The sequence below is a fragment of the Corvus moneduloides genome, chromosome 4, assembly GCF_009650955.1.
Source record: "Corvus moneduloides isolate bCorMon1 chromosome 4, bCorMon1.pri, whole genome shotgun sequence".
NCBI classification, from domain to species: Eukaryota; Metazoa; Chordata; class Aves; order Passeriformes; family Corvidae; genus Corvus; species Corvus moneduloides.
In genome coordinates this window covers 29100076-29127192 of record NC_045479.1, presented here as the reverse complement: position 1 = coordinate 29127192, position 27117 = coordinate 29100076, and the positions used below count along the sequence as shown (strand labels likewise).

At 37.2% G+C, this 27117-nt stretch overlaps 1 protein-coding gene across 2 annotated transcripts in view; it reads right to left on the bottom strand.

Annotated features, from left to right (window-relative positions):
• Nucleotides 1–27117, bottom strand: part of CDK17 (cyclin dependent kinase 17) — a 92208-nt gene that overhangs the window by 7051 nt on the left and 58040 nt on the right. For both annotated transcript variants that reach the window (XM_032107691.1, XM_032107692.1), the window contains 6 exons: nucleotides 10974–11099; nucleotides 7039–7095; nucleotides 4962–5076; nucleotides 4349–4443; nucleotides 3655–3717; nucleotides 841–964 (listed from right to left, as the gene is read on the bottom strand). In XM_032107691.1, coding sequence (XP_031963582.1) covers nucleotides 841–964; nucleotides 3655–3717; nucleotides 4349–4443; nucleotides 4962–5076; nucleotides 7039–7095; nucleotides 10974–11099 — 580 coding nt within the window. The remainder of the gene's footprint in view (nucleotides 1–840; nucleotides 965–3654; nucleotides 3718–4348; nucleotides 4444–4961; nucleotides 5077–7038; nucleotides 7096–10973; nucleotides 11100–27117) is intronic.

Here is a 27117-nt window from a genome sequence, read left to right as displayed (position 1 = left end):
AATATTGTCTCTTAATGTTATTTAAGGCCCTAATAAATAGATTTCTACAACGTGTGATTACCTTTTGGTATTTATGGCAATCTCATGGTCAGCATTTTTAAGCACGTAAATTCCATTAAATTGGTATAGCATTAGATCAATACAACAACTCCTTGCTGCAAAAACCTTCTACACTGTTTCTGGAAAACTACACTGCAAAAGGCAGAAGGCAAACAAATAACTAAATGATGGAAACAGACCAAATAAGTGTTGGATCAGCAGGGGTTTTCCATCCTAACACTGTCAATTTGTCAGCAATATCTTTAATAAAATTCAGGTCTATCATGTTAGATGCAATCTTCTGAGCAACTTCCACTCACACAGACGGGGTAAAATCAGAGGCACAGAGCACAACTTCCAAAGGATCTTCCAGACACAGGAGGAAACAGGAAAATGTGAATGCCCCACTCTTCTGTAAATCCCAAGGAATTTGGTGTATCACTGACAGCATAACACCTGACAATTTAGCACATGAACAAGCCCTTCCTCTCTCCTGTCATGGTTACCCTGCTTTAGAGTGACTGTGGAGTGTTAGGAGAAGCAATGTGAGCTCCACCTTAGGGATTTGACTAAGTATCAATTTCACAGGAAGCTTAAGACTACTTTCAAATTGCAAGTCGAGTGACAGTATTACCTATAGAGACTCTGATTATACCCTGTAAAAGACTGACTTTCATTTTCCATTTGAGAACAGCCAAATTCACTACAGACCCAAGGTACTCATTTCTCCTTTATAAGGCAAAATTAGTTTCCTTTGCTGAGACAAAAAGAAAGTTATTACAGAGTAATTTCAGGCCATACCGAAGTCTGCAAGCTTCAGTTCTCCTTTCTCATTAATTAGTAGATTTTGCGGCTTCAAATCTCGATGTAACACCTTTCTCCTATGACAGTATGCCAAACCACGAAGAATCTGATACAAAAATAGCTACAAAAGAGAACATTCATATAAATTAGACAAACAATGTTAATCTACAGATTACATGACTAGAACAGCCCATTTGGGCACTGGAGAGTTAAGTACTGAAAGCAGGACAAAATTACTTCTCAAAAAGTGAATTATTCTCCTTATGAGCAAATTCTGGACATCATCATTATTGTTCAAAGATTTAAAATCCTTTTATGCTAATGCACTGCTTTAACACCGTACTTTACAACAAAGACTTTAAGAGCAATTTGTTCGGTTTAACTGAAGAGGAACACAGGGCTGTTTATTTTTAAAGTAAGCATTTACCACTTCTCTTCCCCACACTAATGTCTTTAAAGATAACTGTCTCTGACTATATACTCAAGTTCCCTTCTGCCGCAGAGTCTCTTCTGAAAATGCAGCTCAGCAGCGTTTCTATCCAACTGTGCTAAACTACATAAAGAATGTCTTGGCAGGCTACTGGAAAAATACACATAGATTCACAAGCTTAGGGAAGATGGATAAATGGGTAAATGAGGATTATTAAAACAGCCCAACTGCCTCTGGTATTTACATTCATCCCCTCACCTTGACACACACAGGTTTATTTTAATCCTTTGGAATAGCAAGCCAAGCAACAACTTCAGTCATGCATATCAATCCGGCACATACATAGATATAAAAGTAGTATGGGGCGAAGAAAGGTTTAGCAGTGGGCAGCCAAGCAAGTTTCATGTATTGCTGCAAATACTCTGCAGTTTCTGTATGTATAAAGGGTCTGATCTTGAACATAGGACTTTTGGGTAGCCATTGCTGGCATTTACCACACAGCAGTCCTCAGCACAGGTAATCAAATGTACAATGAAAAAATACAGAGCATTGCAGAAAACAATGTGACAAATTCATCATGTAACAGGACCTCTGAGGAAAAACACTAGAATGTTTTTACATGACCATGTTCTAACATATTGGTTTATTTTTGCACCAAGTGACACCACCAAATTCTTTTTCATAAACTGGACAAATACACAGCAGGTGTAGTTACATCCATCTGTTCTCAGTCTGCTGACATGGGATTCATCTGTGCTAGAAAAACAGGAACTGGGATTGATTTCTTTCTCTTTGCTTTCTTTTCTGAAGAGCAGAATGAGAAGCAACAAGTCTTGTTCCATCTACTCATGCCCATAATGTTGCAGGGGTAATCAGTCCCCAAGCTTTATTAGCAGGACTTCAATAGAAATCAACGGCCTTCCGTAGCGTACACTGGGACTGCAAGGATTAGTCAAGAATCCAAAGCAGATTGCTCTACAGAAATTGTGAAGCTTCACCACAGTTAGCAGGGATCCTTTTGGAAATGCACAGGACGCCATGTATTAGCTCAAAATTTTGGTTAAAACACTAATACCTGCAGAGATCACACATACCTTCATTTTGTCAAAACACAAAACCCTAAAATTAGCCAAGGAATGTGAGGGAAGTGATGACAGGGAGGTCTCTCAAATGTTAATGATGACTCAAACCCCCACAGTTATTAAAAGGTAAGCACCTAGAGCTACCACAGCTAAGCAGCTGTTCTGGTTTCCCAGTGCCAAAGGTACTGACCATTTAAATTTTCTCTTTGAGCATAGCTTAAACCATAGGCAAACAAGGAAAAACAGTTCCTCTGCTTAGCTCAGATTACCACAAGCAGATTCTGGCTTGTTCTCTAACTACACTTACTGTAAGAGTCAGGTTCTCACTCACAGCTTTTCAGCATTTTTTTTTAAGCTTAAAGCACTGCTTAATAACTTGCAGATAATTAAAAACACAAGCATAATTATGATTTTTGGTTGTCTCTCTGAAGTAGAAACAGATTAAAGAATTTCCCTTTGCAGACTCTCAGAGGAACCAACGAAGTAGGTTATGGGCAGATGTCTTTCCCTAAAGATACTTGGCAACGGAATGAAAGGGAAAGCTCACCAAACAGTATCCAATATCTAGCCTGAGTACCAAATCATTTCACAACAGTACTGTACTCCGTTTGGTCTCTTCTAAAGCCCTAAGTATTAAAGAGTACAACGAGTTATGCCAGTTTTCCAAATAAAAGCCTGCTTCTTACAAGAGAAATAACACTCGACCCAGAGTTAGTTTCAGCAGGCCAGATTGGAAACTGAGTCACTTGACCTGGCCACAAGCATAGCTAAAAGAAAAAGCAAATTAGGCCTTAAGGAAAATTATTTCCATTTTCTTACTAACAGAAAGATGAAAATCACTAATTCTTAAATATATATTTTTAATTTCTTACTTGTGTGGTAGGCAGTGGCACCCAAAAACACATTCATGATTGAGGCTACATTTTCCTCAATGTCCATATATAAATTTGAGGATATACCAAACTACAGACTTAGTCAATGAGTATAAAATAATGGGAGGACAAGAAGAAGTCAAAGGAGTTAAGAATGTATTATTTTTAAGGAATTTTAAAATTTTAGATATGTAACTTCAAAGAGAATGAAAACATATGAAGTTATATAATCTCTTTTCAATGTTTTAAACGCTTAAAACAAAAAGATACCATCCGGTGTCAAATGTAGCTAAGTCAGGCTAAAAAGGAAGTTAAATTTCTTTATTTTATTTTTAAAGAAACTAAACTATATAGCTCCTGATTATTTAGCTCTCTGAAATTCTTAGGACAAAGCTGGAAGGCAGTCACTGTCACTAAAACCACTCACCTTTACATTGTGCATACTCATGATGTTACCACAGTCATCCATGTACTGCTTCAGGTCCTTGTCCTATTAAAACACCATCACCACAGTTCAGTAAAATTATGGGCAACAAATTACATGAACATTACTTATCGTTGGAACTGAAATGATTATCAGAAAAATGAGATTTCTGCAAAAGGTATTAAATGATAAAAAACCCAAAAGCCTGGACACAAATACCCCTGGCTTTCCAGAGGATAGAAAGACCCATTTTCCAGCAAGCTGTACTGTCTCAGGCAACATTATTTGCTGTTGCCTTCTCCTCCATCTATGTGTGGCACAGTATTTTATAGAATTGGTATATTCTCCAATTACATTGAAAGTCAGCTATGTCACAACAGAAAAATATCATTGGAACTATAGTGTGATTACCATTTTATACAGTTAATGATTTTGGACAAGTAGACAGTTTGCTCAGGCAGACCACCACTATCTGCTATTAATGAAACTCTGAAATGATCACAACAGTATTTACTAATTTACAGCAATTTAAGAACTGAATACACTTTTCTCATTTTTAGCTGAAGGACTGTAGTAGATGCAGGAGAAAATTCGAATAGTCCCAGTATTTTTAAAAAAAGTACAGAATTCTGTTGTGCTTCTGTTTCTTAGAAACAATAAATAAAATGTAAAGCTCACTAATTGTTTAAGCACTTACCAGGTATTCAAAAACAAGAGTCAAAGACTTGTCTGTGTGCACAATATCATGCAATGTAACAATATTTGCATGTTTCAGATCTTTTAATAATGACACTGCAAGAGAGAATAGGAAGAACAATAATAGTGCAAAACACATGAGGAGTAAATGCAATTTCTAGTTAAATTCACACATATAAACTATGTGAGTTTTTTTAATAAAAAAGCTATTTTTAAGAACATAATACTCATACAGATCAAGTTAATAAGAAAGGTATTTAATCAAAACACCAAACACCCACTTGAGTAACAAGCTTGTAAGTATTTCCTATACATTTCAGACAGAAGGAATTTTGTAAAATGTATTCTGAGTACCTGAAAGTTAGTTACTAACAGCAGTCTAATTCAGTATTAAATCACCCACTGCATTTGAGATCACAATCACCCCCCATAAGGAAAATAAATTTGAAACAAAACTCTGAATATGTCTGGACTATAATTTTCCTCATCAATAGTAATAGCAATTTCACTAATGTCCTATGTAGCCTATATATTTCCAAGTACTGATGGTGATTTGGTCAAAAAGAAATCTAGAAGTATCTGAAATTCTAAGAATTAAGAAAAAAAGTTACCACCTTCTCTTATGGCTGTGCATGGTGCTCCCTCTTCATGTTCCAGGCGGATTTCTTTCAGAGCTACCAGATTCTCTGTCAATTTACTTCTCCCCTTATAAACTGTTGCATAAGTACCCTATAAAATGGAAAAAGAAGGGAACTTTTACAAGTTGTTCCTTCATCAAAACATTAGTTAAATAAAAAAACATAACTTCTGTCTGAGGATCTAATCGGTTCCATTTTGGATATGAACAGTTTTTACATTATATTCTTTTGACATATGTAAAAGCACAGAAATATTTTTTAAGCACAGGACTGAACTCACAAGGGATGTATATGCTTAGCAGTTCTGGAAATTACATGGAAACCTAAATACCACAGAGCTACCAAAGAAGTCAGATCAGGTATCATTAAGTTCACTAAGTTCACTGCTGGGATCATTTACACTCCTGAAAGCCTCTCTCTGACTATGGTTACCTAGCTTGGGTATCTCTATACTATGCTGCAGTTATGTTTCCAAAGGCTGCAGACACACTCTTCCACAACCTTAAAGAAAACATGTAACTCTTTTTGATAGCTTCTTGTCATCATTATGTATTTTTAGACAGCAAGAGATTCAAAACTCTAAAAGCATGTTAAATTAAGACAAAAAATCCTGACAAGTACGAAAAACTAATCCCTACAAATGCCAAGAAGCAGCAACGAAGGTACAGAAACTGCCCTAGATCATTACAATACTGTAAGACTCTGCAGAGGGATCTGGACAGGCTGGATCCATGGGCTGAGGACAATTTTATGAGGTTCAACAAGACCGAGTGCCAGGTTCTGCTCTTGGATCACAACAACCCCATGCAGCACTATGGGCTTGGGGAAGAGTGACTGGAAAGATGCTCAGAAGGTAAGGACCCTGGGGTGCTGGCTGACAGCAGCTGAATATGAGCCAGCATGTGGCCAGGTGGCCAAAAGGCAATGACATCCTGGCCTGTGTCAGCAATAGTGTGGCCAGCAATTTCAGGGAAGTGACCGTCCCCCAGTACTCAGCACTTGTGAGTCAACACCTCAAATCCTGTATCCAGTTCTGGGCCCCTCACTGCAAGAACGACATTGAGGTGCTGGAGTGTCCAGGGAAGGAGCTGGTGAAGAGTCTGGAGCACAAAGTCCTATGAGAAGCAGCTGAGGAAGCTGGGGGTGTTTAGCCTGAACAAAATGAAGTTCAGGGGGATCTTATCGCTCTCTACAGCTGCCTGAAAGGAGGCTGTAGCCAGGTGGGCGTCAGCCTCTTCTCCCAGGTAACAAGAGATAGGAAAACAGGAATAGGCTTGAAGTTGCATCAGGCAGGCTTAGATTTGGTAACAGGAAATTGAATTGTTTTAAATGAAGGACTGACTGCAATATTCACAGCAGAGATCCTGACCAGCCCTGCCTCCTCCTGCAATGTTCACTATATCCCATTTCAGTGCTCCTTGCCCATTTTCAATCCCATTGGTCAACCTCAATCAAACTGGACAGGAATGACACTCGGCCCCTCCTGAATTCCACTGTTTCTCTGGAAGTCAGAGGCTGAGTGGAGGGGGAAAGCCACATTGCCACCCCCCACAGAAGGATAGACAAAATCCAGTGTTACATACTTCACTTGGCAGCACCTGGCTGGCTGCCCAGCCCAGGTGTGCAGGCTTCTTTACCAGAACATGCATAGCTACTGCCTGTTCCTTAAAAGCACTGGTCTGTAGTCTATCATGAGTGTTTCAACACCTAAGTCATGCCAGGAGGACACCAGACTTAACTATTCTTATCATCAACAGAATGATTTTGTCTATGCAAAAAAAGCCAACCTATGTAAGAAGATCACAGCACATTTGCTAATGGAGTTTTGCTCCTCCCCAACTCTATGACAGTTTTCCTGCTTTTTTTTTCCTTTTGCTTATTATATTTGCATAAACATTTGTGTGGTTGTGACATTGTTACTCGTTGAATGTGTTCGATTTACTGAAAAGATAAATTCAACGGGTATTTTGAAGGATATGGAAAATTTCAGTTAACACTTAGGCAAAATTTTAAACAGCGCATTGTCATCATTCCAAAAGAAAATTATACATACCTCTCCAAGCTTTTCTAACTTGATATAGGTTTCCATTTTTCCAAATCCAATTTCTGACTGCAATGAAAAGAAATGGCAAATTGATCACTAAAACCAAACACTTCATTTATACATCAGTTAATGAACAAGCTGAACTTCATTTATGAAAATTACCCAACAATACTTGACGAAAACGGCATGATTCTGGTATTTTAAGAACAAATTAGCACATTATGATATAAATGCATCCCAGCATCCAAGCCCAGTGCTCAGCCTGTTGGACAGTCTACTGTGTATCCTGCAGGGATTGTGAGCTGAGTTACACTTAGACCAAAACCTGACTTTAACCTAACGCCTACTTAGGTCTTCTCCACTCTTCTGATCTGATTACTACTAATGAGGTTGTTACAGCTTAAAGCACAAAAGTAACCTCAAACTAGTCCATCCTTTCTCTTGCTCAGCATAACCATATGCTGCTTCTTTTTTCAAAGTAATCTTATTTGTTTGCTATGTTCAAGATCTTAGCTCCAAGTTTCCTCTCCCATTCTGACAGCTCATCTTTTGGACTAAAACTTTAGCAAGAAAATCCCTAAACATCACTCTCTGCAAGTTTCAGCTTTGTCTCAACAGTTCACATTTGATACCTCTTAACTCCAAATCTTTGTGTATTTTACTTGGATCTACTTATTCACCTTCTCTTTTTTTGTCACCAACTTAGCTCCGCAATGCAAGCCAGAAGGATGTGCCTGCCTATGTAACAGATTTATTTCTGAAGACACTAAGATCATTACTCTTTTCCTGTTCAAACCCACTGCTACTCTCATATTTAACATGGTTATCTCTTACAGTTATTTTCTCCTAAGACAATTGTCAATTACACCAAAGCTTTCTATTGTTCCTGCAGTGTAAAGAATGCTGAAAATAAACACGTAAACATGCAAAATCTTGAAGCAATTTACAAAATGCATATAGCCTGTACCCTGTCAAACTCCAAAATTTATAGGCTTCATGGGATTATGCTTTACTGACAACTGAACACACATTGTGACAAAAGAGCCTGTTCACTGGCTGTTTCTTTCCAAGGAACAATCCTTTGAACCTAAGCTGTCTTCAGCACCTAGATCCACATGCCACATGTTCATTTGCTCCTAAAAACCTGATGGATATTAAAGTTTTTTACTCTTTCATGGTAACACAGTGTAACATAAATACTGCTGACTGTATTAAGATTTGACAATAATGTCATTGTCAATATCTGAAGGTCAGAAAAGTTTGATTAATTCTTAGTTTTCAGAACGCATGTATGAAAATACATCTAAACTGAGGGTAAGATCTTGTCTGCAAACATATTTGATATCTCTAGGGAGGGAAAAAAGGATGTATAATTACATTAATATAACATTAAGAGCAATTCTGCTTTATGAAACTAGTGTTAGAACTGAAATGTTTTAGAACTGGGTAAAGAGACTTTAGCATCATGCATATTTAGGAGCTCGTTGAAGACAAACTGTTTATCTCAAAATACAAGCGAAGCTGGTATTTGCTAGCCTTGTAACTCCAGTGAGATTTTAAACATATCACTGATATAGGTACAATGTTAGCAAAATAAATATTATATTTCCACTGTGCCTTTTGACCTACTTAAACAAACATATCTTGAAGTGAGTATTAGATGGTATTAGAATGAAAGAGACAGGCTGCTTAGTTTCTTGGAGAAACTAAAGAAGAACTGATAGCCATTGGTCTTGCTGTCACCAGACAGTCTGGAATGTAAAAGCTTCATTTCTAAGAAACCTCAATGTTTTTCATTAAGACTCATAAACTTAGTATCTTTTTAATACAAAAAAATCACGCAGTATTTCCTACATACAGAAGACAGGTATTCTTCAAGACCTGCTTTAATGTGTTTAAATTTTTTATTACGTCTCGGTTCCTTATCACTCCTAAGAAAAATTAAGTTTTACATTCCTCAAACAAAGATCAGTTTCATCTTTTCTTCAAAATGATTTTTGAACTGTTTCATCTTTTTCTGCAATATGCATCTATCTTGACTTTACACAGAAACATTGATGAACCATATTTACGGTCTTTTACTTCTAATGACTGTGCATACAATACTGCACATGTATACACAAAATGCAATTACTGTAAAAATTAATTTTTTTCTTGTATTTCAAAGAAGAACACCAGACCTAAAGTATAACAAGTCCTCACCTGGTACTTTTTATAGCCTTTTTCCTGTGTTTCCTATTAAGTCTGGAAAAGAGACATGCCTTTGAAGCAGAGCACAATACTCATCTGTTGTAAGTAAAAGTCTACTAGCAGGCTTTCAATAACAATTTTAGAGTAATGAGTCCTTGGGTTTCTTTTTTTGAAAGCTTAGTTTGAAATCATAGCAAATGTATGCCTGCATACCACAGCAGTGCTGGTAGGTTTCACTTTGGACTTTTAAGCCCCATAAAAGTGAAAGCATTTAAAAAGGAGAAACAAAACAACCTTGTGACAGGAAGCTGATTCCAGGAACACACCACATTCATTAGAGGGCACTGTTTTTCTGTCAGTCTTCTCAGAGGTAAAGAGGAGAGAACTTCAACTACTCTCAGGGGTCACCATTAAATGAGCAAGGGGATTCAGATTCACAGGAAAAATTCCTTCAGCCCCCAAATACTTAACTCCACTGGCAAGGTTCTACTGAAAAGGTATCTTGCCAGCACCTGAAGAGAGGTTTGGGGAAGTCTGTTCCTCAGTTCCATGCTACAGTAGCAACTAAGTGGTGAAGGAGCTATAAAATTCTAGCACGGGTTTTTAAGCCTGATACATCATCATTACTTTCAGAGCTTCACTCAAATATTTTCTGGTTTTAATACTGTTCCTGCAGAAGGTGGCATGCAGATCAGAGCTTAATTAATCCAGCACACTAATTTTTTCTTTCAGGGTAAAAAATACATGATAAAAACTCAAATAGTGCTTTGTTATAGATATTATTTATAATGAATAAAATAAAGATATTTTACAGTTTCAGTTGTAGTGAAACCTATTTCACTACATGTACTTTCATATTTATTTTTCAGCAAATAAGTAATTAAATCAAGAAAGCAACAATGTACACTTCCTAAACCTTTTCAGTTTTACTGTGACAAATTTCTCACCAATGAATTTACTGAGGATGTCAGTAACAGTCTAGCAACCCTTTAAGATCACAACACTAAAGAACACTGATAGCTGAAACTATGACTGAAACACAGCAATTTAAAAAAAAATAAAGACAATAATGTTTGTTTTTTATTATTCCAGGGATGTGCATAATTTATATGTACAAATATCCATGTTTTCTAGCACTTTAATTACAGTATAGGAATCCTCATTCTGTCATCTCTAAGGAAAAGACTTATTTTTTAAAGTAACCCAATAATCTAAAAAGGTATATGTGGATTTATTCCTTCATTCTTTTAGGAAATGTGCTTCAAAAAAGAAAACAAAAAACCCCACAAAACATCCACTATTGTCTCCACAACAATTCTGAGGAAGAATTGTTATCAAACACAAAACGAACAGTGAGGAGGACTTGCCTTCATATTATGCTGCTTTTAGGGCCTTCCTACTAAATCACAAGGGGATCCAGCCTTGACCTAAAACTGTGTGGCCTATTTGCTCAAACAGATCCCTGCTCTAAAAAGCAGAAGGATTTAAGTATGTACTTCGGGAGTTGAGTTTAGCCACTGATTTCAATAGGACAAGACCTTCAGAGAGAAATACAATCGGACCAAGTTAGCAGAAAAAAATGGAAGAAAATGTGAAGTTCTTCATTGGATTTTGACAGGTACATGCTGATGTTCAGGAATAAAAAGTCAAAGTGCGAATGAAGCTGAAATATACCTATGGAATACAGGCCTGTGCATTAAATGGATTCTGAAGACCTGAGAGGTTGGCTAGAAAGGCAGGTGCATTACACTTACTAGGGATGCTCGACGAGAACGCCGACTCATTGGCTGGTCAAAGGGCGGGCTGTTAATCTGCAGCTTCTCCAGGTAGACATCAGGTATCCTGATGTCAGCGGGCAGGGACAAGCGCTTGTTCAAATCCTGCAGCAAATAATGGTAAAAAGAGAAGGGACAAGTAGAGTTCAGAATTTCCTAAAACATCCTTTAACATCTGTAGTGTTACTATTTAAAGCTTAAATATTTATACAATGAAAAATAATCTCAGAGAAATTGTTTTAAAAACATATTCTCTTCTTAAAATACCTCAATTTGCTTATATAACAGGTTAAAAAACCTGCGCAAACTTATTACTGTGAAAATAGGAATGAAATATTAAAATGCAAACAACTACATTGTGGATAAATGTATCGAGTTTAGTTGAACACTTAGAGAGACCTGGAACACCACAATCTGAGAATTCAGAGACTTGTGGATGCATTTATTTTCATATAGCAGTTACTTTAGTATAAGAAGAGATTTCCAGAATTCAAAATATATCACCCTCTCTTTCTCTTGACTACAAAAAGCTACAAACTTAGTCCATTTTTTCCAGTCTCACAAAACAGAATCACTTCATTATTAGAGCCAACTATTACAAATATTATTACATTTGGTTTTTTATAACTCTTTACTACAGGATCTTTTGAAAATGAAAATGCCATTACATAAAAGCCATTCTCTCTGCATCAGATTCTATTTTTCCCCAGTAAATTTTTCCAAGAACAACATACATTATTTCTAAGGCAAGAGGGAAATAAGATCGCTTCATCTTTTACCAAATGGGAGGGGGAAAGAAGATTTTTTTGGGGTGACTGTACATTCTTACTGTTTTTATTTTAGTTTGGCTTTAATCTCAAACATGCCAAAAACCCAAAATATTAAATATTGTCTTAAAATGGCCAGTCACCATCTCATGAGATAAAAAGACAACATAGCCAGACTCAAAAAAATGGGAAGCAATTTCTGAAACACTGGGAATTGTTTTTCAGTGTAGGTAGTTTATCCAAGTAAAGAAAGTCATGCTCAACATCAAGTGCACAATCCACCCCCAAAGATTCTACCCTGAAGAGGACATCTCTGGAAGCATCACTATTTTCACACTTTTCTCCAGCACAGGAGGCAACTCTGTATTTCTGCTGGTAGACCTCAGATTTAATCAATACTGACCTGAGGGCTGTAAACCCTTCTTGAAGGTACCCTTTTCTATCCTTAACTATCACCTCCAGCTGGGCATCCTGAGCTAACCCAAATGTTGGCAGCTGTATCCCAGTTCAGTTCCCCTCAGGCTTGACCATGTGCTTCTACTCATGTCTTTGCAGCAGCTTTGAACTATTTCAGCATGCTAAATCACCAAGAAACTATCTCAGGAGAAGTGCATAGCTTCCTGCCAGCTTTGTGCTCCAAACAGGTTCAGTGTAAGGTCAGACAAGCTCACAGCCTGAATGCAGGGCAAGAGAGGCACAGCAGGGCAAGCCAGGGAAGCCAGCAGCCAAATTGGCTTAGGCTGACAAAGAACTGGATCATCAGACTTTTCAGGACTTGAGATCTTGGTGAACAACTTGCTAAGCTTTCAGTGATGAGAATGTATTTGAACCATGTATATGCATGACCTGTATACATACCTGGAGCAAAAGCTAAGCAAAAAATACCAATTAAAGAAATATACTTTGAAAAAAACCTATGTAATTTGGGAATTAGTTGAATCTCAGGTAGGATTGAAATGATAATATACCCTCCAGGATGATTTACATATGCTATTCACTATGGCCACCTGATACAGGCAGAAATTTTTGGAGAGAGGCCAGCAAAGCTCTAATTTCTGGCAGCTGATCCTCCTGTTCTCCTTTTGCTCCTCACACCTCCTTAGGTACAGAGCATCAAGTCTGTTAGCTTCTGCTTTGCTGCCAAACATGAGCTTCTTTGCACAACTGGAAAAATCAGTGTCTGTTTTTCATCTAGTATAGAATTTTTTAATTGTCTTTAAACAAAAAAAAGTGCTGTTCACAGAATGGCAGCTTTGACCAACATTTTGAAGCTAAATTAAAAGAAAAGAAGTATGGCTCCATTTTGGCATACTTTCTAGTTTATTAACTCATTTTCAACTTGTGTATTTTAAATTTTTTAAAACATTAGCAATTGTAAAACTGCCCGTGTGGTTTTTGGGAGTGGTGGAGCTAATTGTAACAGGACCTACAAGTATTCCCTGAAGTAAAATGGTATTTTCCTCTACAGTATTTTCCTTCTTTCTGCCAGGCTCTGCTAATGCCTCTCTCCTACTGAAGAGGGTTTCAGATTATGAAAAAAAAATTATTTCTCCTATGATTTACTGCATTCTTCAGAAAATTCTGGTAGCTGTTCAAAACAGTTGAGCATGCCACATTGACTTAAAGAAAGTAGCTTTGACATCTCACTGCAGAGTAAAACCACGAAACTGCTGGAACAAGACAGGGATGACAGGAAAAGGATCAGCATCAATCTCTACTTCACCTTCCTAATGTAATCCCAGATCAACACTGGGCCAATATACTGGCTTTTTGCTTTTTCTGATGGCTGAAGAACAATTTGACAAATACTAAAAGACCAGAAGAAAAGATCAGTGAGCTGAGTTTTTCAATATAACTTCCTGAACACAAGAGATACCACCATTATCCTATAAACTCTGTGACAAAATAGCTTTCTCCTACTCTTACCTATTAACTCTTACAGCACAGAAACCTGTTGCACTGCTCTGTTCTCACTGTCCCACAGTGCTTGTTCAACAAGTCTGTTTATAGGAATTTTAACAGAAAATTTTTATAGGGATATTGAAGTTATGGACCTCAATTCAAAGGCCTCATGAAATACTGACCTGATTGTATCCCAAAGCTCTCCATGTGTGAAACCCACCTCCACAGCCTCCAAGAAGCATTCCCAAGCATACAAAGTTAATGGGTATATAGGAAGATGGAAGCAAAGGCAGCCTTTAGGCTGTGACGGCAATTTGAAAACTATGCCATTAAGTGTGCACTGCATCTGCCAAATACACACCTTTTCAGATGGAGGGCAAAGGAAACAAAGCAAGTCTAAGATTCTACACAGGTACAAAGAATCCATTACTTTGAAGCCCAGCTATCACACAGGCTAGAGATAACATTATTTTTGGTGCAGAAAACATGATAATGGGAGGCAGATGTAATTCTATTACAGAATTCCCATTCCTTCATTCTCAAAACCTCTGCCTATGCCGTTTTTGCAATAGGCACCATGACTTCACTTCAGAGATTCATGTGACATTCTCAGTTCTAAACCAAGCTTAATCTGTAAACTTATATTTGGTGCTCCACAGTAGGTAGTACAGTTTGAATGTAAGTACTTACTGCTGCAAAGGCCAAAATCTGTTCCAATTTGGGTAACTCCCCCACAAACAGTAGTCTACTTTTACATAAAACAACAACCCTCACCTCCATCCCCCGCAATGTCTTTAAAAAAACCCCGAACAGCACACCACAACCTGATGGGAGAAGGAGACATTTTTTTCAGAACTGGAATACCTGATGTTAGTAACACTTCCTTCCCCACATTTGTAATGTAATAGACAATACATGACGGCAATTGCTCTTTTTTTCCCCCTCAGAAAAAAAAAAAAAAAGGATTATTAAGTGCTGAAAATCTAAATTTTTGTCATGTTCTAAATAAAATCAAAACAGTATCTATTCACCTTAAATTTCTTGAGCTGAAGAAAGGTTCTTTTCTGTGAGAAAACCATGATTTCATGGAATCTGCAGCAGGTATTTTAACAGATTTTTCCTCCTAATGATTTACACTACTATACTTCCAAAACTCATGCATATTTGGCTATGTTAGAATGTCAACCAAGCCAAGACTTCCGTTTTAAAACCATATATTGTTACCTACCAGACAGAAACCTTTTATGACACCAATATTTGAAAGATCATAGAATTATATATAAGAAGTCTTCTTTGTATTACAATTTTCCTTTACCTAACTGCTTAAAATAGACAAAACTGAAGAAAGTAATTTAGTCTACAAACACAAATATCTGAAAGAAGGAAATTATTATGCCTTGTTTGTCTGTACCAACTTAATTCCTCCCAGTTTTTGCAATAATTGAAGCAACTACCTCTTGGGAAAAGCAAGCAATTATAATTAAATGCTATACAGTAACATGAAAGGGGATTCATTAGATGTGCATGAGAGGAATAAGCACAACGTTTCATAGTGGCTAAATAGAAAAACTGGAAACTAAAATTGCATCAGTCTGACACAGTTGAAAATCCCAGTTAATTTAACTGAGATAATGCTAAAAGAAAAGCAAGAACCTACCACACACCTACTAATTTTGAGGCTTAAGTGTTCAAGGCCGGGCAGTCTGCTGACACTTGGGCAGCCTGGTCATCTGATGGCAGCAGGACACTTGCTCCCCCACTGTGGACTGATCCCGGTGAACAGTCAAGCCTTCACCTAGTGGAGCACTCACTCTCTGCTCCCACAAAATGCAGAGAAGACTGAAGGATGGTGAGGAGACTTGTGGGTGTAGGTAATGGCAGTTTAATAAGGAAAGCAAAAGCTGTGTGCCCTAGCAGAATGGGAAAAGGAACTGATTCACAGCTTCCTATCAGCACGCAGGTGTCCAAGTGCTTCCCGGAAAGCTGCGCTTCAGCACGCACGTGGCTCAAGAAGTGGAAGACAAATGCCATAGCCACAAATGTCCCTCCTTCCTCCCTCCTGCTTCAGCTTTTATTGCCAAATGCCATGCCAGATGGCACAGAATAGCCCTTTGGCCAGTTTGGGTTGGCTGTTGAGCCCAGGGGAAACAACCTGTTTCCCTGCTGGTGCTGACCAGCCTTCAGGGTGAGTCTGGCCTTGGTATATGAGGCCTGGGACTGCTCATTAGATGCAGTCGCCATCTCTGCTCCCCATGCTGCCCCTGCAGCCATGCCACTGCAATCCTGCTATTGCTGATTTACCAGCAGCAAAACCCGCTCTTCTAAACCACACGGCTTGCTGCTATTTTGGTGTGACACCAGGCTGGAGGGGCCAGCAACAGTAGGAAACAGATTTTTAAGAATTTCTAATTGTCTTAAATCTCTGTGGAATCCTGGGAAGCAGTGAGAGACTTTCTGGACAGAGGACTTTGCTCACACTTATTTCAATAACCAACTGAATGTAATGACCTGTTAGCATTTCCCATAGTAAAGAAAAAACTGAACAACTTAAACCAAGGTATAAAATGCCTTGCTACAATGCTGTTTAAAGAAGTAATAAGGAAGCATGTAGAATTAATGGCAGGACTGAATTTTCCCTATGCTCTTTGAGACTGTCAACACTAAAGTTTAGTGCCCCTTTTAAACACTAATTTTGCATCCCTTTATAAATCTAAATATTTAAAGGTAGTAAATTGGAGCAACTCCCTGCGTTATTTTATATATCCTTTTTTAAACATAACAGGTGTGTAAGTGGTGTACACAGATCCTCAACTATTCAGAGGGAATCTGGGTACATTCCTCTGTAACTCTTAAGAAGCAAGGGTTTAATGGAATGCAAAACCCTAGCTTTTGGGGGCAACAAAGTACTTCAGGTAAAACAAACAATCTTTTAGAGAATTTAAACTATATTATTTTCTTGTATATCACTTAAGATTTATTTTTCTAAATGAGGTCTAATTTATGAAAAAACTTTCGTCAATTCATAGCATTTTCTAGTTAATTCCTTTATAGTTATCTTTAGGGTCAACTTGCAACAAAATATATCAGTATTCAATAAATGCAGTACTCTAAATTATCAAATGCCTGTGGTTAACTGTATGTTACTTAATGAGCTGGTTTTTAATCCAGTTCCAAGCTATACTCTGGGAACATATTTAGGCACCATTTGATTTGTTAGGGGAACCGGAATGCTTGTGGCATTTTCCTTCTACAACTTAAAAACACATTTTCTATCTTCATATGCAAGGCTTATTCTCAGTTTTGCTTTACTACTGGTACTACTGGCAGAGAAATGTAATCTATTTTTATAATTTGTCTGAAATGAGTTTCACATTTGTCCTACTCTGCTTCATGGCAGATAAACATGTAAGCACTTGTGACACTAATACCACTTTGTTTTTCATGGAAATAAACTACTCTAACTTGTGCTTATCTTTACCATCTATTTCTAATGCCAGCTACAGCAAATGCTCTAGGAAGAGCTACACTTTGTCCAGCCTTTTCTTTCATCTGCCTAACAGCCAAGTGTGTTCCTTGATGTGGAAGTTCTGTCTACCACCAACTACTTACACTTGGACACAAGAAAAGGAGGCAGGAATTCCAACTTAAATCCTGCAGGTCCTGAAAGCTGAGGAATTTGACATTTTAAGTAAACAAACCTGTCTTCTAAATGAAAAACAACCAACCACCTTGCCCCCAAACCTGGCCTGTTTTTCACACATGTAAGTAAACCCCAAAAATCCTAACTTTTTTTATTTCATTACCTCTGGTCCCCTTCTGGATGGCCTAAAATACTGCTGCAAACATCAGCTTCTTGACTTGCCACTCATAGAAAACCATTCACAAGACTTTAATACTAGAATTTTGTTACCACTTTCTGTTTTTCACCTCTGTCAACTTCTTCCTCAGCTACCTATCCTTTTCTCATCTCCTACTCTCCATAATACAAACTTACCAGCTATTCCCCTTTATAATTGCCTGACTTGTCTAATTTAATATTATTTAGTGCCACTTCTCAGAAAGCCTTATTCCTGACCAACAGGTAAATCTTCACTCCTCTTAAACCCTGTCAAAAAAAGTACATTGTTTTACAGAATAAACCTATTTTTATTTGTGGAAACAACACTGTTAACGTTTTCCACTTTAAATCAAGTATTATAACAAAAAAACTTCTGGATATCCTTAACTCACAAATTTTTTTGACTAAGACGCACTACAGACTTCAGTTAATTTCACTGAAGTTGATAAAGATGATTCTAACTCCGGATAGACAATGTTTGAACTCTACATGTTATAACTGCTCTAAAAAGAAGCAACTTGAAACATTCACATTTCTTAGGCTGTCTTCTCTCAACTCAAGTCATTGTGTGTTTGACTTACATAGCACATTTAGACAATAAACACTAATATTTTTGACAAAACAGAAAAAACATCATTAACCACAAAAAATACACAACCAGAAAATTGCCCCAGGGAAGGATTTGCTGAGGTCTTCCCAAGTCCAATTTTTACTACACTACAAAAAGCAAAAACGAAAACCAGACTATTTTTACTTTTAACCTGTAACAAATGTGCCATTTTGCAGAGTGCTTCGTTCTTGCTCCAACAGTAAGTCTCTCTTGTGTCTACTGGGCTACAAATGCTGCTAATCTTTGAACTGACAGGCCATTTCAGACTGCTACCACACTCACAACTGCAACTGCAGCAAGAGAAGGAAGATTAATGCCTCTTGTCAAAAAAAACAGGAAGGGAAAACCCTGATAACATCAGCCTCAGTTCACTCTTACTAAATGTTTCATTTAGCAAATGTAACAGCTGAGTATCTCCAAAGCCAGTATTTCATTGCCTGTGGCCAGATGTTGCCATTGGTTTTGGAGGAGAATGGGCTGGGTGTAAGAAAGTCTGGTAACTACCCCTTCCAAAAAAAGGAAGTAATTATCCACTGATACAAGGTTAGGAGCCCAGGAGTAGGAAGCTGTCTCTGTCAGTGGATGACACAAACTATACTGCCAAGCTACGTCATTATATACCAATCCTTATTGCTTTGGCTATTCTGTTTATTGGTGAGTTACATTTTGAGACCAACCATTACTTAAGGTATGTACTTACTATATGGCAACAGACAACTTGCTGGTCACCTCTCCCTTAAATTTTAGTTTATCTTTTAAGAGTTGATTCTGCTAAATTCCATCCATAAAATTTTGTTACAGCCTCACAAAGAAGAAAGAATTGTTCTTGTAAGCCTACAGACATTAGTCTTATGGCCCAAACAATCCACTCTGGATCAAATGAAAATGCTCTCTTGTGTAAGCATCAGTCTGAATTAGCCTTCTCACCAGCTTTAGTGAGCAGCAGCGAGACATCTCAGCTGCAACCACAGGCTGTTCACTGTGCTTTTGTTCACATGCTTAACGACATTTAAAATGCTGCATCCTATAACCCTCTATGCAATGCAGTTCAACTTCATGACATGCTTACGGTAAAAAAAAAAACCCAAAACCAATCAAATTTTTACGCTATTCTTTCCCTGCATATTTTAACTAAGAATGTGTACTATGTGCTACCTCACGATACACAAAGCAAACACATTACTTTTAAGACATTAGCTTATGCCAGTGAGAACTTACACATTCTAATACACAATTTTAAAGCATGTACTTACTGTATCATTTTAGTATCAGATACCATGTGGAGCTTTTTTCTGAAGGTTGCCTTATCAAATTTCAGTGCATTTTTGTCAAATGACAGCACAGTTGAAGCCAACTGGATCCTCTACAGAATTATGACATACAACAAGACTGCTAGAGGCAAAAGTAAATATATATATAAAAAAAAAAAACAGCCCCAAAAACGAGAACATATTTGTAAAAAACTGTGTTGTTTGGTTACAGTTCGGTAGACCTTCAAGGTCTCAAAGTAAAACATCGGCATACACATCCACCAAAAGAAACCTATACCATCCCTGCAGCACACTATTTTAACACCTTTATAGATAGGCTTCAATTACTGTAGCCAAAAAGACTATTTTAACAGCTGGGATGAGTTATCTATACCAGTCTTCCTTATATGTATATAAAGCCATCATCATTCCTCCACACAACTGACAGGTTTAGCTATAATTTCATTATGATGCATAAAGTGCATTTTTTTCTGCCTTCAGTAGCGTGATTTATACCTAAATATTACATTTTTCCCTTATACTTCAATGTTGCTATCGTTATTATTTTACTGAAAACATTAACTCACAATTAATCAATTACTATTCTGCTAAATTTGAGGACAGGGTCATCAAAGAACCTTTTCTTCTGTTAGTAGCAATAATGAAAACACAATCTTAAGATCCATCTACGAAGGATCACTGCTACATCTCACACCACAAATCCATGCTGGTTTTCAGCCAGTCTGTCAAAATGCACACAATTTCAGAGAAAGTGTCAATTTTAAGTACTGAGTCAAGTGGCTTTTTACATTTGTGACAGAATTGACCCCAAATAATGGTAGAATTCATTCATCAATTAAATCAAAAGGGGTTTTTTTCCCAAATGTGCTAATTGAATACACAAAGCACTTTCAGGGATTTTATCATGAGATTGGGTCCACAGGCTATTTCAGACTCACAAGAAATACCACTGGTCACAGACAATGCATGTTCTCTGCCTCCTGCCCAACATAAACACAGTTTGTCAGATTTGATTTTGACATGCCAGGAAAAGACAATGAGCCAAGTGTAATCGGTGAAATATTATTACCATGAATTCTAGGGTTTAGTCTCTGTTTTGGGACTAGGTGTCTCATTTTCCCAGCACATCTACTATCATCAACCAACAGAGCAAGGACTTTACTGACAGTAGCTGAAGAAAATTATTGCCAGTATCTACAGTAGCTATGGCCCTCAAATAAAAATATAAAATAAATAATATAAAAATTAAAAGCATAGAAACCAGCACTGCAAGCAGATATCTTTCTTTTATTTACTTCAGCAGCACGAAAAACTTCTGAAATACGCTAAGCATCTTTCTCAGTAGTATTTGCAACCATGAGTATTTTTGAACGCACAAAACTAGAATTACAGGCCAATAGGTTTTTTTAAGCACGCAAAAATATGAATTCTGAGCACTTTCTTTTTCAAAATACTTTTAGTGAGAATTTTCATTTCATAGATATGCTACTTAGGCTACCAACTGGCTGAATAAAACCGGCTCTTTCACTCATTTTTCAAAAAAACCACAGGCTGTTATTTTATTTACTTCGTATCTCCTATTAGTTTTAAAGAGAGAGGTTTAAACTGATTAGCACAAACACAGTGTTCACAAACTGCATTCCAGGAGCTTCTATTCACAACCAATGAAACCAAACCAAAACAAATACATGTGTCATAAAACCAGTTTTGAAAAATATGAGAAAGGAGAAATGAAAATCAAATGTGAGACATTAACTTTCCTTTCAGCAAGTATGTAAATACCCAGGGAATTTGTGATAGATTATATCAGAAACACTTGAAAATTCTTCGTCTGGGGTTTTTTTTTGGTTGGTTGGTTTTGCTTTTGTTTTACTTGGGGTTTTGTTTGTTTGTGCTTGTTTTTTGTTTTGTTTTATTATTTTATTGCATCAGAAAGCTTGTAAGGAAGTGAACTTAGAGAATAGAAGGAAGACTATGAAAAATAATAATAATAACCATAAAAATATCATGTCTGATTTTGTTTGCCTGCTAAATTATCACCTATCAAGATATCACTCTGCAGCATTAGCCTCAACAAAAATCCAAGGTCTGTGGCTGTTTGAGTCGGTCGTAGGTGCTGGGCAGGAACAGAAACTAACAAAGCAAGCTCTGCCTCATCTACTACTACATCCTCTGGATTTGTAAACATGGATTTCTCTATGTTTTCATCAGTTTCTGTAACACAGTAGTAAGAGAAACTGCCCTGAAAGAAAAAAGGTAGTGCAAGTTTACCAGCTTGTAAGAAAAACAAGGCAAAGATGAAGGAAAAGGATAAACAGAACATATCACTGCAAAAATGTAAACTTGGACCTTTGAAACAGTTCTGTGTAACGTTCATTACTAACACTAGCATTTACATCATCAACAGCACTTCAAGTACCAAAAGGGAAGTCCCATGAAAAAACAGGCTAATTAAAAAGAAACCAACTTCTTGAATATGAAAATGGGAAATCTGACCTTCCTTGACGAAAGTGTGGCTGGAGTACTGGGTATGAAACTGCACCCAATTACTGACTTCTCATCTGATGAATTTCTGTGTGTTTTATAGGTGACTGAACACATCCAATGCGATACTAGACTACTCCTAAATGGAACTTAAAGGAAATCCAAGTTATGAAGACACAAAACCAAAAAAGCATCTATTCCATCCTTTTAGAAAGAATATTGCCTAGTGCAGTAACTTTACTAAAGGAGCGTTTGCAAGTGGAATGCAAGAACTTTAGCACCAAAATGCCAAAGGTTCCTAACAGAAGGGCAAAAAAAGTGTTAACTGCTGATAACAAAGGCAGTTACCCTTTAAAAAGTCTAGTAAAAGGCATGTTAAAGTCATCTGTTACCTAAGCTGAAATTCTTTTTCTTGTTGCAGTGTCAGTTTTCTTCTGTGGAAGAAATGAGTCTGCCAATCAAAAGGAGGTCCGTCAGTTTAATCAAAACCATCCTAGTAATTTAGAACATACACTTGGGTTTTTAGAAGAGGGATTTTGAAATCACCAAGCTTCATGGAAACATGAAAGTGGGAGTTTATAAAAATGATAACATATTTTCTAGTGCAACCTTGGAAAAGGTTGAAAAAAATGAGCCAAGCATGACTGAATGGAGATAATTACAGTGACCACTGAAAAGCAAAAGAAGTCTTGACTGTGTCAAGCTTCAATTTTTTTTCTGTCTAGTACTGAAATCTTCTGGTAGGTGATCACGTGCTTAGATTCGTAGAAGAGACAATCAGAAAAAAAGCTATTGCTTTCTCAGGAGTTGGAGAGATGTAAATTAGACAAAACCCAGTAAATAAGACAGAGAGGGTTCTGTAGCTGCCAAGAACAGAAGGGGGAAGGAAGAAACTTTGCTCAGAGAAGGCCCCAGGTAGTAATGCCTGCTTGGTATACAAGGAAGCCTCCTGGATGGCAAGATACGTAGGGCTGAATTCTCAGGCTATCCTGGAAAAAGTAGCTTCCTGCTTCCAAAACTAATGGCAGAAAAAAATGCTGTACTGCCCCTGACCAAAACCCTGGGTCAGTACTGCATCCAGTCTGCTTTTCAAGCATTTAAACAACTGAACGGAGCTGAGAGTGCACTATTTGCACGTGAGAATGGGGACCTACAAACCACATTCTAATCTGAAGCCTATGAACCAATTCTTAACACTTTTATCAGTTGAAACATCAATTAATTTTGTGCATTTTTCTTAGAAGGTACACTTGCCCAGGTGGACCAGCAGCATGTTGTGTTACTCAGGCTGTGTCAAGACCCCCTAAGCAGTTACACCCCTGGTAAAGAGTGAAGCTCATAAAAACTTATTTCTCATCTACATTCTTTCTTTTGGAAGGTGACCAGCACAACACACACCTGCCTACAGCTTCAATTCACAGCCTTCGTATTTCCTTCTGTTCAGCTACAAGTACTAACCCTGGAGCTAATCCTCCCAGGGGAGAATTATACCCTATAGCAGTGTGGTAGGAGCAGTCTGATCTGGAACACACTTCTGTCACTAATGTGACAGTCGGATGGATAAGAACTGTTTCTCAGGATAAAATATCTGGGAAACAGGCTGGTGAACAGCAGGTTATGGCCCTCCGCCAGTTCACATGCTAAGACAGCTAACAGACCTTGGACTTCTGGGAAAGGGAAACAGATGTTTCAATTTGCACAGACTGTTTCTCCTTATTTTTTATCCACCACAGCTCTTAATGATGCACTCACTATCCAGTGCATGGGCACAGGGCCCCCAGTGAACACTTACAGCTTGTAACATGAAGTTATATTAATGCATTACTGTCCATGTCTTCTTTTCCAGCAAAATCAAACTGAAAATGCTTTAAGCTATAGTCCCATGATCTGCAGAAGTGTCTCCCATTGCATGACCTGCACTTTATAAAATAGAGAAATATGTGTAGAGATTCTTAAGCTGTATTGCTTCTGACACTTGAAAAAATTATTCCATCCGATGTCTGATAAACAATTTTACTGACTTACTAAATAACCATTAATATTAGCATGAGAGTACAAGACATTTTAATTAAAACCTAACAGCTGTTTGAAGCCAAACTCTTCACACAATAGATGCTCACACCTACTGTCAGCATGATTCCTGCCTGAACGAGTAGAAGGAAAGAGAAAGAAAAAGCAACTGCTTTACTGACAATTTGTAGCCTGTGGATTACAAGCAAAATAAACTTTATCTAGGCAACACAATGAGATTCTGGTATTTTCTCTTTGTTTTCTAAGCACATGATAACAAGGAACAATCATTAAAAAAAAAAAATCTAGAACCACAACTGCAGCGTTGTCAAATTCAGAAGCAAACGTATTATCATCTCCCTGTCATGCTGGCCTAAATTATAAGTCATGGGGGAATGGGGGGTGGATATGACAGACTGAAAGCTGCTATCTCCATGGCTGCTACTGTGAATAGAAAGTTTTCACCCCAGCAGACTTTTCACTGCAGAGCAGGATTCTTTTTCTCATTATACTACCACCACTTCATATTTAAAATGCCTCATAATTAGGTTACATTGCAGTATGATTTTCTATCTAAAGCACAGCAATTTAAGGTTATGAAATTTCAGCTTTCTATTGCTATGGAGACTCTGCTACAACAAACACATTTTCCATTTCTCTCTCCACTGTCTATTTTGTATTTCTCTATATGAAAATTTTAGAAAGATCCAGTTTTATTTCCCAACAGAGTCTTCCATATATTCTGCAGCAGAGAATATGTCTGCTCTTTGACAACATTTTATTTGTAGCTATGCATTATTTAACTGCAGTGGGGATGGGCACTAAAAATCAGAATGTGTATTCTCATAGACAAAATACATCAGGAATAATAATACTTTTTTTTTTTGCTAAGTTGCACTTGAGTACAGTATGCATGTTTTTAGCAATTTAGAAAAACCTGGCTAGGTTGCTAATTTTCAGAATTCTATAGGAAGTTCAAGCCGAGCATCAAAAATTTGGTTATATACACAAAATTCCTGTAAGTAAAAAAGACCGTTTCAAGGTTTCAACTTTACCTGGTTAGTTACCTTCAAAATGAATTAGGACTTTTGTCAATTCAGCAGAGAGAACCAAGCATATATAACCAAGAAATTATGTACAAAACTGTTATAAATACAGCAAATATTGGTCAAACTAAACACAAGGAAGGACACAGCCACAGTGTGACAGGCACATCCATCTTAGTGAGGAGGAACAAGAAATATTGCTTTATTGAGTTCATCCAACTGTGTATATTTAATCAAATTCATTCTATAATGGATTCCAACTGGGACTAATGACTTCAGCAGACTACAGCAAAAACATACTGGCACACATGTACTAATTTACTCCAACCTGTGATGTACAGCATACAGCTATAACTCATTCTAAATGGCTATAAAGGGAGTATGTCCTCAGGCTACCCAATTTCTATAGACAACAGATTCCCACCAGCCATCAAAATAAAACTGAAATAATAGAAACTTACTTCACAACAAAGATTGTTTCTTTCTCTTTATATAATCACACTGCTACTACTGAATCAGCCACCTTCATGGCACAAATCACACAAGGCATACAGGCACAACTTGTTACGAGAGGAAACCTTGCTTTGGTTCCCTCAAAGGCCAACGAAGCAAGTGATTCCATTCCACAAAGAGCAAAATGACTAAAACTGGGTTTTTGTGGACTTACAGCTTGCAACTCAACTCATCTCTGGATAGTGTGGTTTTTAACTAGCAGGGGATACATCACAGTATCTCCCAATGCAGAGGTTTTTTTTACAGAAATTAACAGAGAACTAGAAATGGAGATTTTTATCCATCTGTCAAAACTGACAGAAAATGACCCATGGGATAAATACGAGGAGAAAAAGACAGGCAGACAATGTAATCACTTAAAGCCTTTTCACTTAGGAAATGATAAAGCTGACTGAAAACATTATCATTAGGAAGGTATTTTAACCAAAGCTACAAGATTGTTATATTTTCCTCCCTCTGGAATGCACGAACAGGTACAAGTCCTACCTACTCTGCTACAAAGCACTTTTAAGAAGCAAACTTTAAGGCCACCAAAAACATCTCTCATTGAAAGCATTCTCAAAATTCAGAGCTGAGACTCTTTGCAGACATCAGCGTGAAATATTACAGGAAAAGTCACCGTATCACCGTATCAATCAATACTATGGCGATTTGAGGGAAACATTACAATTCTCACCGAATATACATTAATAGATGCCAAAAAACTATTCATGCTCTCATTGACTGAGCCAGTCAATGAAAAAAATAACGTTAATTTCAACAGTCAGAAGCAAGCATTTGGAATTTGGAGGAAAATGAGAAAATTAGCACTGCATAAACAAAACTTAAAAGTTTCCCAAAGCCTCTTAAACAGTAATATTAGAATTGTTTTACAATTAAAGATTAAAATGAAAAGATGCTTTCATTTAAAAAAAGCCTTCTGAAAAATTACACAGTAATTTCCTGACCTTTACTATTCCTGAGTTCTTTAGTAATTTCTTTTGGAGTTCTTGAATTCCAAAACAAAAGAGAATCCTTTAATGGTTCTTAGCCCTCTCTGGAAGATTTGACAGATTTCCATTTCAGTTGTTTAATTTCATTATGTATCATAAATGTCTTTATTTCTTTCCTGTTCTAAATACGCATTTCAAAATGTAGAGGAAACAGACAATGAACAAAAAGTAAATAATCCTTTTAAATAATTTCCTTGATTTTTAGTTTCTGCAGCATACATTCTGATAAGCAAGTTTTCACAATGACTTTTATCCCTAATTTAACTATCCTGCATAAACCAATAGACCCACCTTTGTTCCCTCAAATAAACTTGAACAAGCAAAGTTGGGAGAACAAAGTTTGGAGATCAAACCTGAGATTAACACACAAATTTAAAAATTTGACTACAAAACCTTCCAGGTGCAAGAAACTATATAAATAATTAATGCAGCTAATTTACATATATTTGAAATCATATCTGCACTACACGCTTGGAGTCTTGGAATTTCAAGCATAACAGAATGCCTTACAAATAAAAAATTTTTGGCATGTACACCCTACTGTAACTTATCCAAATCTGTTTCCCAATGCAGTATTTGATATGAGGCCTTGAATGAAGATTCAAAATCTTAAAACTATGCATATTCCTATGTGTACTATAAAGCAGCAACTACAAAATTCTACATGCTTCTGTAACAAAGGCATCATTA